The sequence below is a fragment of the Populus nigra genome, chromosome 9 (genome assembly GCF_951802175.1).
Source record: "Populus nigra chromosome 9, ddPopNigr1.1, whole genome shotgun sequence".
Classification (NCBI taxonomy): Eukaryota; Viridiplantae; Streptophyta; class Magnoliopsida; order Malpighiales; family Salicaceae; genus Populus; species Populus nigra.
This window is the reverse complement of record NC_084860.1, coordinates 4887489-4902289: the sequence shown is the minus strand read 5'-3', so window position 1 is coordinate 4902289 and position 14801 is coordinate 4887489. Positions and strand designations below refer to the sequence as shown.

The 14801-nt window shown below is 30.3% G+C and overlaps 2 protein-coding genes across 2 annotated transcripts; both read right to left on the bottom strand.

Moving 5' to 3' along the window:
- Window positions 1–4113: 4113 nt before the first annotated feature.
- LOC133702975 (OPA3-like protein) lies at window positions 4114–7493 on the bottom strand. The gene is made up of 4 exons (XM_062127349.1): window positions 7134–7493; window positions 6866–7000; window positions 5951–6037; window positions 4114–4667 (listed from the first exon to the last, which is right to left on the bottom strand). Exons 1-4 carry the CDS (start codon window positions 7260–7262, stop codon window positions 4512–4514), a joined length of 507 nt encoding a protein of 168 aa, XP_061983333.1. The 5' UTR covers window positions 7263–7493; the 3' UTR covers window positions 4114–4511.
- Window positions 7494–11768: 4275 nt separating this feature from the next.
- LOC133703035 (syntaxin-61-like) lies at window positions 11769–14754 on the bottom strand. The gene is made up of 8 exons (XM_062127429.1): window positions 14601–14754; window positions 14055–14134; window positions 13778–13891; window positions 13348–13461; window positions 12888–13078; window positions 12430–12520; window positions 12209–12274; window positions 11769–12103 (listed from the first exon to the last, which is right to left on the bottom strand). The coding sequence occupies exons 2-8, from the start codon at window positions 14106–14108 to the stop codon at window positions 11993–11995; spliced, it is 741 nt and encodes a 246-aa protein (XP_061983413.1). The 5' UTR covers window positions 14109–14134; window positions 14601–14754; the 3' UTR covers window positions 11769–11992.
- Window positions 14755–14801: the final 47 nt, after the last annotated feature.

Sequence of the window (14801 nt, the reverse complement as noted above, 5' to 3'; positions counted from 1 at the left end):
ATCAACTTCAAACTCATTAGAAGTCAATCTTTTAACACAAACTCATTCTTCAATATGAAACACATGTCCATTGATGAAATACCCGTTGTAGCACTTCACCTTTCTCTTAGGACTCAAACTTCGTAAAAACAAAGTAACACTAGCATTCCCTCCCAGTTAAAAAACCTGGTATATGAAGTACAACCATGAACAATTAACAAGAAATGTATAATGAAATTAAGTATCCTAAGAGATAAGAATAATTATATAGTATTTACATGTGTTCTGAACCACATGGAAAATTGTTCATCCTGTAATCAAAAGATTTGAAATTCAATTAATTATGAGTTTTGGGATAGTAAATATTAATGATATCGCCTGCGAAAAATTCAACAATGTATCAGTTTATGATATTATAAAAGATAAATTGTTTGAAAATAACGACATGTTAAGTAGTATATACTTACTAAATAAAACGTTTCAGTTTATCGAGGTTAAATTGTATATAATTATATGCTTGTCTGAATTTTATTTTTGACAAATATCTTCATACACAGTATTTTTTGGTACGGGTCATCCAGGATGAGAGAATATTGACAAGTTCTCACACGAAGGCACTTCCTCACCATCATCATGCCTTGGAATGCCATTAATTCTTGTTCTCAATTGAGACTTAAAATAGTACGAGATAAATATTGAGATCTCTTCAACAATACAGGCCTCACATATTGAAGCCTCAACATGCACTTGTTTTTTACTTTTCTCTTAAGGTTGAACAAATACCTGCATGGAATTAAATGAATGTTTTGAAATATACAAAGGAAGATAATAAAATTTTAATTACGATGCATGTGTAATCCTTAACCTCTCGAATGGATACATCTATTTATATTGGATTGGACCTCCAACTTTTGCCTTAAACAGTAAATTATAGGTATATACTCCATTGATTTGAAAAATGATATAGGGAATATCATCTCAAGTTTGACGATATGTTTTGTTTGCATATGTTTTGTTTGCAACTTGTTAGAGCATATATCTCTAAAAAAGTGATTGATTTTCATGAATGCATCTCATATCCCATTTGAAAATAAATCCTGGTAAACTAATGAAATGAGTGTTTACATAAACATGTAGCAGTCATAACTCTTCATTCCATACAATCTACAATCCTTTAAATTCACCAACATTGATTTGTTTAAGGCATGTCTATAGAAAAACGCAAATTTTTAAGCCATTAGTAGATAAGTAACCGTGCATTCTTATTTAAGGCAAAACTAGCATTAGGCTTTGCGATCCGTGACCCAACATAAACCAGCTACATATTTCTATGGTGACAAAACAAAGCTATAACCAATATGGTTTCAACAATCCATTTTTCTTTTTGATCTTTTCATCTTTTTTCTCTCTCCTCACCTTGGTTTTCATGTCTGATTTCTTCTCGTCTTCCTTATAGTGACAATGGTTTGCATTTTTTTCCTCATTTTCAATTGTTGTCTCTTTATTTTCAATCTTTTGAAAAATGAAAAATTCAAAAGATTTTTCAAATAATCATGTGCCAACCCAATGATGGAATGTTTTTTTATTCCGCAAAAACCCACAACAAAATCATCAAAACAAACTATTAAGACCAATATTGAATAAAATAAACATAAAATAACAAACCAAAAAAACTACATGACTAAAAGAAAAAAAATTACATTGTGTGAATCTATATTGTAATTAGGTGGAAGAGTATAGTGCAGTGAACAACATTTTACTTAGCTCTTTCAGTGTTTTGTTAATAAGAACCTCACTACCATCTGTAGACATGCATGGGCATGTAAACCTATTTTGACCATGATCTTTTACAGAAAAACATGTTTTGCCATCCAAAAATCTCACTTATTAACAAAAGCTAAAACCCCTGGGAAAAACATTGTTCACCTAGACTCAAGTATAATGATAATTTTGCTCTTTTCACAAAAAGTTATTAAACTAATTATTGGCGGCAATGATATCTTTTTCAAGGTATGTTAGTCTTTATTAAATTGATTGGAGACAATTCAGTATTTTCATATTTTTTTAGCACAATGGAATGACTCAATTACCCTTCAAACAAAAAAATTAGAACCAACATTTAGGGTTTTTTTATATTTTCATACTATTTTTTTTATTATCATGTTAGCTTAGGAGCAATTTAGTATTTGAATAAATACTAGATCATTTATTTGTGCTACGTTGCGGGTCAAATTAATTTTTTTAAAAAAAATTAAAAATATCCAAGTATTTGATAATATGTTTTCAAGAACAAAAATATTTAAACTATGTAGAGATTGATATGATGTCACCCGATTAACTTGGCAAATTCAAAGGCAACTTGGACAATGAGGAAAAAGAACATAGTTTGATTTAAAAAAAAAATTAAAATGACATCTTTTTAAACACATATATTGAGACAATAACATATTGGATCTGTCTAGGTCATTAGACCGTGATAATCTTATAAAAAATAAATCAAAAAATATATTGAAGCCCAATTATTAATCAAATCAATGTTGAAGAATAAAATTAAAAACATCCAGTAAAAAAAGGAAAAAAAAAACTTGAGTGAGCTCGGGTTAACCTATCAGCCTGGATCATGAGACTAATATAACCTAATAGAAAGCAAATCAAAATAAATTATGAAGCTCAATTCCTAATCAATTCAACATTCAATGATGAAATTGAAAAAAAAATCAATTAAAATAATAAAAAAAATAGACTCGAGTCAACCCTATTTAACTCTCCAAACCCTTGACTTGGTCATAAGATTGGAATAACCTTATAGAAAACAAACTAAAATAAATTATGAAGTTTAATTTTCAATTAACCTATATGGTTTAGGATGAAATTGAAAAAAAAAAATTCAATGACAAAAAAGATTAAAAAAATCCAAGTCAACCAGATTAACCTGCAAAACTCGCGACTCGGGTCATAAGATTGAGATAACCTCATAGAAAACAAATCGAAACAAACTATAAAGCTCAATTTCCAATAAATTTAAAGTTAAAAGATGAAATTGAAAAAAAAAATATTGTTCCAATGAACAATACTTTGTGAGAAGCGGAATAATGATCTTCTCTCCTCAATTAGTTCTTGTTAATAAAATATAATTAAAAAATAAAGTAGTTAACGCATGCAACGCACGTGCTAGCATGTGGGAGATGCACACCTCTTTGGGCAACATGTGCAGCATTTCCAAGTGATCAAAAACTCCCTTCTTCTATGTCGTTGGAAATGTCACGTCGTCCTTTTCCTTTTAGGGCAACCCGTGTCAATGTTGGTGTGGCGATGTGATGCCAATGATAATTTGTTTTTATTTTTTTCTCTCCTTCCATCGATATTCGCACTAGTTATGCAAAACTTTATAATTACCTCCATAAGTTATTGAGATTTTAACTTAAGTCTTTATTCTTTTAATTTTTGTTCATGATCTTTTTATAAAATTGTGATTTGTTTTCAATATCATTATTTAATCTCAATTTATGATATATTATTTTTTAACAATTTGGTACTCCTTCATTTCATTTTTTTGTGGATCCTTTTGTTAAATTATTTTTTTTTCTTTTTAATTTCATCCTTGTAGTGATTCTCTAATTTATTTTTTGTTTCAATTTTGATCCTCATTCTTTTAATTATTCTTTTGTTAAATTATTTTTTCTTTTCAATTTCATTATTTAATAAAAAAATAGTTTTTCTCAAATTTATTTTTTATTTCCATGTTGATCCTCATTCTTTCAATTGTTATTTTTGTTTTGAATTATTTTATATAGTTTTTTTTCCAATCTCATCCTTTAATATTTGATTGTTTCAGTTTCACCCTTCATTTAAGAGATTTTAGTAGTCCTCCAATTTATTTTATTTTTTCCGGATTGAATTTCATAGTTTTTCTAAATAAAATGCTTTTAGTTTAATGACCTAAGTTACAGGTTTGAAAAGTTAATATAAATTAAAATTGTTTTTCTTTACTTTTTTTTATTTGATTTTATTATTTAATATTGATTTTTTTATTTTAAATAAGCTTTTTGATCTTTGTACCAAAAATTTAACGGATTAACTCAATTTAAATTAATCATTTTTATAAGCTTGCTTTTAAAAAAAGGAATCTTCATATTTTTCAAACATCATTTTAAATAATAATAATAATAATAATAATTCAACTCCACCCGGGTACATGTCTAGTTTAGCAATTAAACATGCTAATGACGGTTTGTACAAATATGATGCAACCTTCCAACAATTATGGTTAATTGGCAAACCTCTCACTTCCAGGTTCTCTAGATACAAATACCAATCACCCGTAATGTATTCACCCCTTCTATTTGATTTTATTCCTACAAGAGAACCTCAATTTTGATGGTAATTGTTATGAATGAAGCAGTCGAAGTCAGACTCACTCTGAAAATATGATGGAAGGAGAAAAGAATAAAAAAGAGGAACGCTTCTCACTAGCAGGGAGCCCTTCAATGAATTAGAAATTGTGCAATTTGATGCACTGCATAATTAGACTACTATGATTTTGCTGCTTTTCCTTCTTCTGCAGCTGAATGTTTGAGCTGGAAAATACCACCAAGTCCTCGTCCCTTGGCAAGCTGCTCAATTTCTTGTAGTTTGTGCTTTAAAAGTTCCACTTCTCTTGCCAAGTCTTCATCTCTTTGCTTCATTGCCTAAAACAAAGTGAATAACAGTGTCCATGAATTGGGAATACTGGAAATAAATGCCAATTATAAATTTGATAATATGCTATGAGACGAGGCTGCAATAAAGTATTAGTTATTTGATGGTACATTTCCGCTGTCCAAGCCTTATCATTAAACATGACAATGTCATAAAGAAAACAGGAAAAAGAAAAAGAAAACACTATAAAGCCATCAAGAGGCCCTCAATTTCCATCGAAGTAAACACGAGATGGGAGGTGCCAATGAAAAGTCTGCTTCAATTTATTGTTATCAACAACAGACATGCATCGAAATATGAAGGGTTTATCATTTAAGGCTGCTACAAATTTCTTAAAACAGATCAAGAAGAGACATCAGTTTTCAATCATGGACTGATGTATATTACGATCTGGAATTTTCAATCATCATGTCTTCTCTTTAGTAGGAAATAAAATTGCATTAGAAAATGACCAATACCGAAGGTAGGGAGGAACATAGGGATTGATTCTGCTAGAAAAGTAGTGACATGTTTCTATTATTGATTATTCAAACACTATCATTTCACAATATTGCAATTTCCTTTTTTGATTGTACAAAAGATCAGTTCAGCTATTCTCTAGAAAGTGGTCCATGGGTGCCCCCCCTACTGTCATTTGGACACCACATATACTCAGGGCTCACATCGTCATGAAAATGATAGCACCAACCATCAAAGTGCAAACAAACTAACCTAAAGAAACTCCTTTTCTAATTGGCAAGTCCATTGGATTGGAAATGCCAATATGTATAGGACCCTAATCTACCAAGGATCTATATCTCCCCTCTCTTCTCTCTTCTCTTTTTTCTTACTATGCTTCTGTAGATTCGAGTGGGTATCTATCTTATTGACACATAAGTGTGAAACTAAAATTCTTCAAGAGTTATACCAAGCGGAAGTTGTCATCTTGTTGGGCCAGTGAAAACGTCCCAGAATCAATATTCATTAAATTCAGCTCCTCGTGCCCAGGAAAAAAAATTATACAACCCTTGCTTAGTATGCTATGATAACTGATGATAAAGAAAATACTTCATTACCAAAAGGGAAGGACATTTAAGAACAGGGGCTCTGCACATGGCAGCAGTTGCTAAACTATTCCATGCACAACACCTAGAACTATATAATGTCTAATGACATCCGAAGAATCTTATCAAACAGCTTTTGAATAAAGTAAATAATAATCATTCCAAGGTGGACCTGAGAAACAAAATTAGCAAAGAGATTTAATGTCAGCAAACAAAGAAGATTATTTTACCTCCAATTCTTGCTTTCGCTTTTCCTCTTTTCTGGCTTCTGATTTAGCACTTCTCTGCACCTCAAAAATCACAGCAGCTCCTGCCACCTATTCATGTTGAAAAATGGAGCACCTAAGTAATTGTAAACCCAAATAATCTTCATAGTTGTCTCATAGTGAAATAAGCATCTAAAATATATCAGATTCTTTTTTTTTTCATGCATATTAGTACATATAGCATGGTGTCAAAGCAAAGAACTCCACCATCTCCTAAATCCAGACCAAATTTTGTCCTAATCAATTAGAGTGCATTAAATTAGTGTTACTGGTTCCCATTTCTACAATCATATTGATGGAATAAGAAATTCAGCCAGATGTAAATTGTGTACAAATGTAAATATGATCACCCTCCCATCTATTTAGTCTTGCAGAAGGAGTGAAAAGCTCAGAAATCCATCAAGATTCAATTTATGGTTAAGAGTTTCATTTACATTCACCAGGGATAAACAATTTTCCTTTATAACAGAATTCGACGCCACAATCTAAAACTAATAATATTTCTTATTACGTAACATTTTTCTTATGAAACCTCAAATATACAGTAACTTTTCCGCATAGGCAAGTCTCTACACTTGTACAGAAAATTGAATTCTTGACAATTTGAAACACAGCTTTAGTCAGTTAAGTTAGCTTTGCCAACTAAAAAGACACCAAATTAGCTACACTATTCTCTCTCTTTCTGTAAATGCAAGGACAAAAACCAGCATAAGCACACAAGCCCACAATTTACACAGCACAAAAGACATTGCAAATTGTACAGGATAAGTCGAGTTTCTGGGTATCAAAAAATTCAGACATTAAGAGAAGCAAAACTAAGGGACCCAAAACAAATTCTTCAAACATCAAGAAGAGCGACTTGGGATTAAAAAACAATACCGTGAAAACGAAGACTTCCCCAATAAGATCAACAGCAGCCTGGACAGCTTTTTCTTCATTCAAGGGTCTTATCTCAACATCAGTTGCATGACCATATATTCTTCTTTGCGTTCTTGTTGTAATCCGATGATTAGCCTGGTAATTCAATTCAAACAATCACAATCAAAGTTTCAATCTTTATCGCCTCTAAAGTGAAAAACAATCTAAATCACCGAAACCCATTTGATAAAATGAAAGATCAAGTCAAATGTATGGGTATAAAGAGTACCTGAGCAATGTTGACGATGAACTGACGAAACTTGGGGTGAAAAGCAGCCTGTTGTTTGATCCTGCTGGCCAATGGTTTACTCAATGTTTTCAAGGCTAATGTCCCTAACTTCAATAATGGCAGCACCATAATAACTCTTTTTCTTGAGTTCTTCCGAGATCTGATTCCGCAATCTTCTTTAACTTTTATTACAAGAACACGGATTGATCTCTGTCTTTGGTCTTCTTTTAGAACCGTAGGTTATGTAATAGAGAATTTCTTGGCGAAGACGATAAAATGGCTGCCGAGGTTGCTGTTGCGAAACAGCAAGTTCAGAAGGCGGAGAAAAGTCATTTCTGAATTATTATTTATTTCTTTAGGTCCGCTTATGAGAAATTATTATTATTTCTTTATTTTAAAAAATTCTCGTGCTTCGGCTTTGACAAAACTTTTTTTTTTTTTTTTTCTAAAGTAAAACTCGAAGGGTGCTAATTTTAAGAGGTTGACTTGGTGTGGATCTGCACCAGCCCGAGAAACTGATTTTTTTTTCCGTAAAAACTTATTCATACAGCTAAAAACATTTGGTGTTTTTACTGTTTATAAAAATATTATTCATTTTTTTATATTTTATTGTAGGTTAAAAAAATATAATTTTTTAAAATTTTCAATATGATCCTCCAGTTGATTTTTTATATAATTGAGCTCTTTTAAAACTAAATTAGAACTTAATTGCATGTTTAATGTCTTTTTTTAAGAGAGGGTTAAATTGAAAGAAAATGAATTGAAGTGAAAAACACATATAACATAGGTGGCGGATTGAAAATTTTGGTTAAAAACTCATTTGAGTCCCTTATATTTTTTAGCTATTAGGTAATTAGTCCCTTGAATTTTATAAAATTCAATTTTGATACTGAACTTTATTTTACTCATTGTTTAGTCTTTTTTTGGTTGGAGGAGAAAGAGGAGGTTGTCAGATTTCAGTTTAGAGAAAGAAAGTGTCTATTGGTAAGGAATCTGACAACCAAAACGGTCATTTTTTGTATTAAATGGTTTCATATGATGAGGAAAGTTAAGATTACGTGTGTGTTTTTTTTTACCTTGAAAACACATAAAAAATCAAATATGAGCTCAAGAAGTTTTTTTTTGTTTCGGGTGGTTTTTTTATGTTTTTTGTGGTCATGAATTGATTTAACAAGATTTATATGGTGTTTCCTAAGTGTTTTGGGCAAAAAATAGGTTGAAAATGGATTTTTTGGTAAAAAACAAAGGATCATGTTTTTGCAGTCATCACAATGGCTGGATTTTAAAGATGAATAGACAACTCTTCGTCTACTGACGTAGTATCCCATTAAACTTAAAAAAGGCAGGTCGTTGCCCTAGTTACTCGATTCATAGGTTTGATATGTTCACTCATTAGCCGAATATGCATTTTTGGTTTGTGGTTTGTTAATTGTTTTTAATAGTTTTTTTTTCTCAATTTTATCTTTAAATATTGGATTGGTTGGGAAATAAACTGCATGATTTATTTATTTATTTATTTATTGTTTTCTTTAGAGTTATCACTGTCTCAAATAAGTTTTTTTAGGTTGGTGCTCAATTTTGTGACCATATATTTTTATCATATAATTAAAAAGAATATATTTTATAAAAAAAAATTATTAAACTCAATATATTACGTAACACGATTTGCTTGGGGATTGAGATCTATCTAATCTGTCATTGTCTTAAAAGTTTTTGTGAAAAAAATTATCATCTTAAAGTTTTGTTAAAAGTTGAGCCATGTTTTTACAAGGCATCAAGATCACATCTTGATCCATGAAATCAATCAATTTAATTTCAGTAAACTTTTGCACAATTTAGTTTGAAACTCGAGTTAGGCAAATAATTAGATTTTAAAATTTCAAGATTGACCCATTAAGTCAGGTTTAATAACACAATCAAACAATTATTCACGCTCTTAACATTTTTTTTTTATATATTTTAAAAAATTTATCCGTCCCGCAGCGGAGCATGAGCCAATGGATTAGTAATACACCTATGTTGCAAATGCATTAAAAACAAAAGAGATAAATTCATGATTTGGGTTATAGATTTGACTAGGTTAAATTAGTCAAATAAGTTGGTTTTAATTAGATAATAATAATAATAAAAGATAACAACAACAAATAGACCAAATTAAAAAAATGATCACAATAATCTAAGAAAAAATATATTTTCAAAAGGAAATAACGATATAGCACAATTCTCAATCCATTAAATACAAAAGGATGAAATTGGGTAAAAAAAAATATGTTTGAGTCAACCTAAGTTAGCATAACAAACTTATAATCCCAATAATCAGGGCCAAGTCAACCTGAGTTATCCTACCAAACCCATGATCCAGATTATGAGATTAGAATAACCTAATAGAAAATAAAACTATGAAAATCACAAAGCCCTTTGTTTTTTTTTTAAAAAGAAAACAATGTCAACTTTTCAAATCTGTGACCCGGGTCATTAGATCGAAAACATTCTATTTAGAAAAAAAACTCAATATGTTGAAAGATAAAATTAAAAAAATAATTTCAAATATAAAAAATGATTAAAAAATAACAATTAAAAGAATGAGAATCAAAATCAAAATACAAAATAAATTTGATCTTTAATTAAAGGTGAAGTACATGTTTGAGAGTGTAGTAGAGGTTGCCTTTCAAAGTACTTCTCTTACAAATGCATCAAAATAATATATTTTTTTTAAAAAATATTTTTGATATTAGCACATCAAAACGATAAAAAAACACAAAAATAATAATTTCAAACTAAAAAAATAAAAAATTTTCAAAAGCATGGTCCAACCGTAATCCCAAACAACTAAGTTGAAAAGAAAATTTAATTTAATAAAACGATAAAAAAAACAATCAAAAGAATAAGGATTAAAATTGAGATAGAAAATACAAACAAATTTTTGATTGAAGAGTAAAATTAAAAAAATCAATTTAATAAAAGGTCCAAAAAAACAAAATCAAAACAATGAGAATTAAATTGAGAAAACAATATATAAAAAAATAAGATTGAATGATGAAATTGAAAGTTAATAAAACTCATTTAGAAGAACTAAGAAAAAAAATTAAAAATCAAAATATAAAAGATTGAAGTTGAAATACCAACAATAAAGAGAACAAAGCTATAGAAAAAAGAAAAAAAATAAAAAGGAAAGCCCTACTGATGATAAACCACCCCATCATTATCACATGTTGCACCAACAGGAAGAGAACGCGGTGACGCTTCCAACAGCATGATGAAGAAGAATTTTTGGCTATAAGGAGGCACCACACACATTTTGTCTGAAGTGCGTTGGTGCCTCCCGCACATTGATGATTGTGAAAAGACCAAAGGCTCCTAGATACATGTTTTAATTTTTTTTAAAAGGTAAAGTTATCATCATTGTATTGTAATTTAAAAAGTGAGAAGACATAAATATTTTTATTTATGAGTTTTAAAATTTTTAATTTTAAAGGTAATTGAGTTATTTTATTATAGTTAAAAATAAATAAATAAAAGTCAATCCTTTAATAATTAATGAGTATTGTGAAAAAATCTAAATACCCCCCTAACCTTGGTTTTTTTTTTTTTGAAATGGCAAAATTACCATTACAATGGAATAGTAAAAATAGTTATGTATATAGTATTTTTCCATGTTTAATTATCTTTCGTTAACGGGGTTTGCTTGCCAAATGAATGTACCAACAACCCAAAATAAGCTCATCTAAAAACGATTTGGTTAAAATTTATCTTGTAATTGTATAATTTAATCAATTCATCCAATAAAATTAAATTGTAAGTTAATTATTGTTTATATTTTGACACGTTTTAAAATTAAAAAATATATATTTTATAAGAAAAAAAAAGATTTCAAAAAGATTTTAAGAATATTTTTTTAAAATCAAATCTCTTTTTAAAAATATTTCGACAATACTACATCATCAAGATTGTTGAAAACAATTTAGAAATTAAAAAGGCTTTTTTTTTAAAAAAAAAACTTAAACTTTTGAAGATATTTGAAGAATTAAGAAAATCTCATCCATTAAAATTTCTGAAAGTGTTTAAGAAATTTAAAAGCAATTTTTCAGAGAAGAAAATAATTTTTTAAAATGATAAGAAATAAAAATATCAAAATTGCTAAAAAATTAAATTCTTAACATGTTTTTGAACAAAATCAAAATAAAAGTCCTAGCAATTATTTGTTTTTGGGAAAATTAAGAATCTTAAGAAATAAAAAAAATAATTCGAAGTTCAAAAAATTTTATACTTCTCTTATGATTTTCAATGTTCTTGATTTAAGTGGATTAACTTACTCTTACCTCTTTTTGGTTTAGTTGTATAATTGAGTCCTTAGCACGGATGAAACAACGGAGGGTGTTTGAGGACACCAAGGCACGGATGCAATCATGTAAATATCAAGTCAGAAACAGATTTTGTCCAAAATATTTAAGAAAAGAGAGGAAATATAGATATGTAAAATAAGAATGAGTGAAAATAATAGATATTAAGATAAGGGGATGCGAAATAGAAGAAATGATCAAAATTACAGGCGAAATTAGAAAAATCTAACTTCATGCAGGCAAAGTTTCTAACAGAGACCATCAGAACAAAAATCACATGCAATGAAGGTGAGAATTATATGAAACTGTCCATATATGTAATTTATAACTCAGAATTGCTCAAAACCAATCCCAACAAGTCTAAAGCGGTTAAAAACTCCCAACACCTCAGGTTCTTAGTTTCTGATAGCATTTCAGGCCCCCATCTTCTTATGTTTTCCTCTGTCACCCTTATGCTTGCTCCCATAGATGACATCTGTATCTTATGTACGGACATTTTCAGATTGGTTTTTCCATATATTAGGTCAGAAAGACCAGAACAAATAAGATGATGAACAAAACTACCAAAAACAATATCATCAAAAGTTGCCCCTTTGCACTGGCCTTCTTCATGACCATGGCAACTTTTTTCTGCAAGTGAAAAAAAGAAAGAAAAAGAAAAAGAAATGGTGATATCATATCATTTAAAAGAGTACAAAAGTAGTATTTGATACATAGCCACTGAAAGAAAATCACCTGAACAAAATCAAGTCGATTCGATGTACTGTCCATTTCCATACCCAAATCATCTATGATCTTTTCCTGAAGCACCAAGGACAAATTAAGTCCCAAAATTAAGCAATATCAAACTCGACTAGATTAGTCAGTTTCAAAGTTAATACAACCCTTGTGCAAGCTTCTGGCAGAGGGGTTGGGGTAAAATAAATGCAAGGAACATCAACCTACAAGATCCTAACCTGTGCAAGGAGCTCTTCATGTATGGTAAGGCCAACACCTCCAACTCTCCCGATGGTTATACTGAGCTCATCCAACTCCTCATCCTGTTGCCTGCATCCACCATACAATACAAAGGCAAAATGAGCAAAGAATGATTAAACAATATATGAAAATCTCAAAGACGTATCCTGGAGTTAAGCTAAACCAATCCAACCCTAATACTTTCAACCATGCTGCAGCTAACTCAATAAATTGTCTACTCTAGGCTCTAGCTGTGGAAGCACCCCCTAACTTAATGAAGGAAAATATTGCATTACAGGAACTACCACTACTTGCCATTAGATTGAATACACAAATATCCAAATATAAAAAATAACTCATATAAGGAAATATCTGTATGTGTAAACATCTATTGAAGCATTGCACACTAACAACAAATTCATCTCAAAGAATAAGGTAGGGAGTTAAAACACTTTACTTTATAAGAAGCAATTGTCTATCTGATTCTGATTGTATAAAATCATCATTATCTTGAGTATACTGGTTGGATTTGTCAGCCTGTTGAGAATTAGGCATCCTCATTAATTCTCTGCGCATCCCACTCACACTAGCAGTTCCACTAATATTCACCTCTCTTCCAGCTACTACTGCTTTCTTCACATTGCCCACCTAATAAAGCAACACAATCCATTGGGGAACACATAAATGAAAAATTACAGCTTAAAGCTAAATATCTATTACACTTCCAAATATTCATTACAAAACCTAAATGACATGTATAAGATAAACAATTCAGTTATTAAGATAATCATGATACTGGGAGAAAGTTGTCATAGACATTTTCACAAATAAAAATGGGGAATACATTCACATTGCATAAACCTTTCAGTTATAATAAAGTGATATCCTGAAAAAGAAACCTGCTATTGACATGGTACCTGATTGCGAGCAGTGCTGGTCCATCTCCTCCGTTTTTCAAGTTCTGCTTCATCAATGCCATACCAAGAAGGATCTCTACCTGCTACAGAAATTGCTTTGTCCAATTCATCCACCTTCCTATCAAGAAGAAAGCTTCATCAGTTGCATACAGAAATCATATTCAACTAAATACAAAAACTCATGCGAAACAAGTAGCTAACTTAGCTGCTTGGAAGATTAACGATCAATTTTTTTTATTGGGAATTTTTTTTATTGTTAATGAAATTCTTCAGTAGGTATAAGGAACAATCAGAGAAATAAGTGTCTTAGCTCATGATTCTTGCCAAACTCATCTAGCCAAACTCTCTACACCGCAAATTAAACAGGGGGGGAAATCACTAAAATCTTCAACAGAAACAGCTCCGAGTATAAAACTATAAATTATAATACCTGCCACTCAATGCTCTCACAAGCAGCAAGCAGCTCCTTTGTAAGATGCACTTGGTCTCCCATATCACAAGAAATCCGTTCCCATTGGTGAAAAGAAGATTGCAACTTGTCAATCTAACAAAGGGGAGCCCCAAAAATATTACGACAACAGACTTAGTCTAATTATAAATGTAAACCCCAAACAATCACAACAACAAACGGAATATCGAATTCAGACACTCATGGACCTAACAAAACAACCCATCAACCTCAAAATCTTAAAACAAGAAAAACTTACAGATTCTTGAATCTCCTCTTTCACAATATAAAACGGGTCTTGCGCTGATGACATGTTAAAAACAATAACTATAACTCAACCTACATTAATACAACAAAGTTAAATCAGCAAAATGTATAGTAAACTGAACTAAACTAAACTTTACTTTCTTTACAAGGAGCTTTCAGCAATGATCAAATTACGTCACTAATTTTTTTAAAATAATATAATCATCGTAAATAACCAATTTGATAAAAACCCAGAAACGAAATCGAAAATGAAAGGCAATTCAAATCTTAAACAGACTCAAAACTGAAAAGCAAATGTTACTCGAATTAACGGGTTTTAATTAATAAATTCAGATCTAAATGCTTTTAAGCAGTTCGAAGAATATGATTAACAAAGAAATGGATTGACATTAAAAAATAGAGACCCCGAAATTATTTATTCATTAACAGAAAAATCTAAAAAATATATAAGAAAATCCAAGAAAAATACAACAATCCATCCTTTGAATGATTCGATTGCATTAAATGAAAAGATAATTCAAATGAAATGAAATCTAACTTCAGAGATCGAACTGTTTTCCCAGGTACGGATTTTGGGACGACAAGGAGAGTTCCTGGCTCAAGGAAAGTTTCTACACTTGGTTTTTTGTTTTGTTTTTGTGGTGTTTATTGCGCTGTTAAAGAAGTATTGGGCTTTCGCACTGAAAATGAAAAGAAGATTTTTAGCCCACATATTATAATGCCCCAATGGGCCTGATTG

Excerpts from the sequence above, each read along its gene's own strand:
- LOC133702975 (XM_062127349.1), bottom strand. The coding sequence starts at position 7,262 with ATGGTGCTGCCATTATTGAAGTTAGGGACATTAGCCTTGAAAACATTG. Across the intron at positions 7,001-7,133 it reads TCATCGTCAACATTGCTCAG|GCTAATCATCGGATTACAAC; the intron begins GTACTCTTTATA and ends TTGAATTACCAG. Across the intron at positions 6,038-6,865 it reads GGGAAGTCTTCGTTTTCACG|GTGGCAGGAGCTGCTGTGAT; the intron begins GTATTGTTTTTT and ends CAACATGAATAG.
- LOC133703035 (XM_062127429.1), bottom strand. The coding sequence starts at position 14,108 with ATGTCATCAGCGCAAGACCCGTTTTATATTGTGAAAGAGGAGATTCAA. Across the intron at positions 13,462-13,777 it reads GTGAGAGCATTGAGTGGCAG|GTGGATGAATTGGACAAAGC; the intron begins GTATTATAATTT and ends CTTGATAGGAAG. Across the intron at positions 13,079-13,347 it reads CCAGCACTGCTCGCAATCAG|GTGGGCAATGTGAAGAAAGC; the intron begins GTACCATGTCAA and ends TTGCTTTATTAG.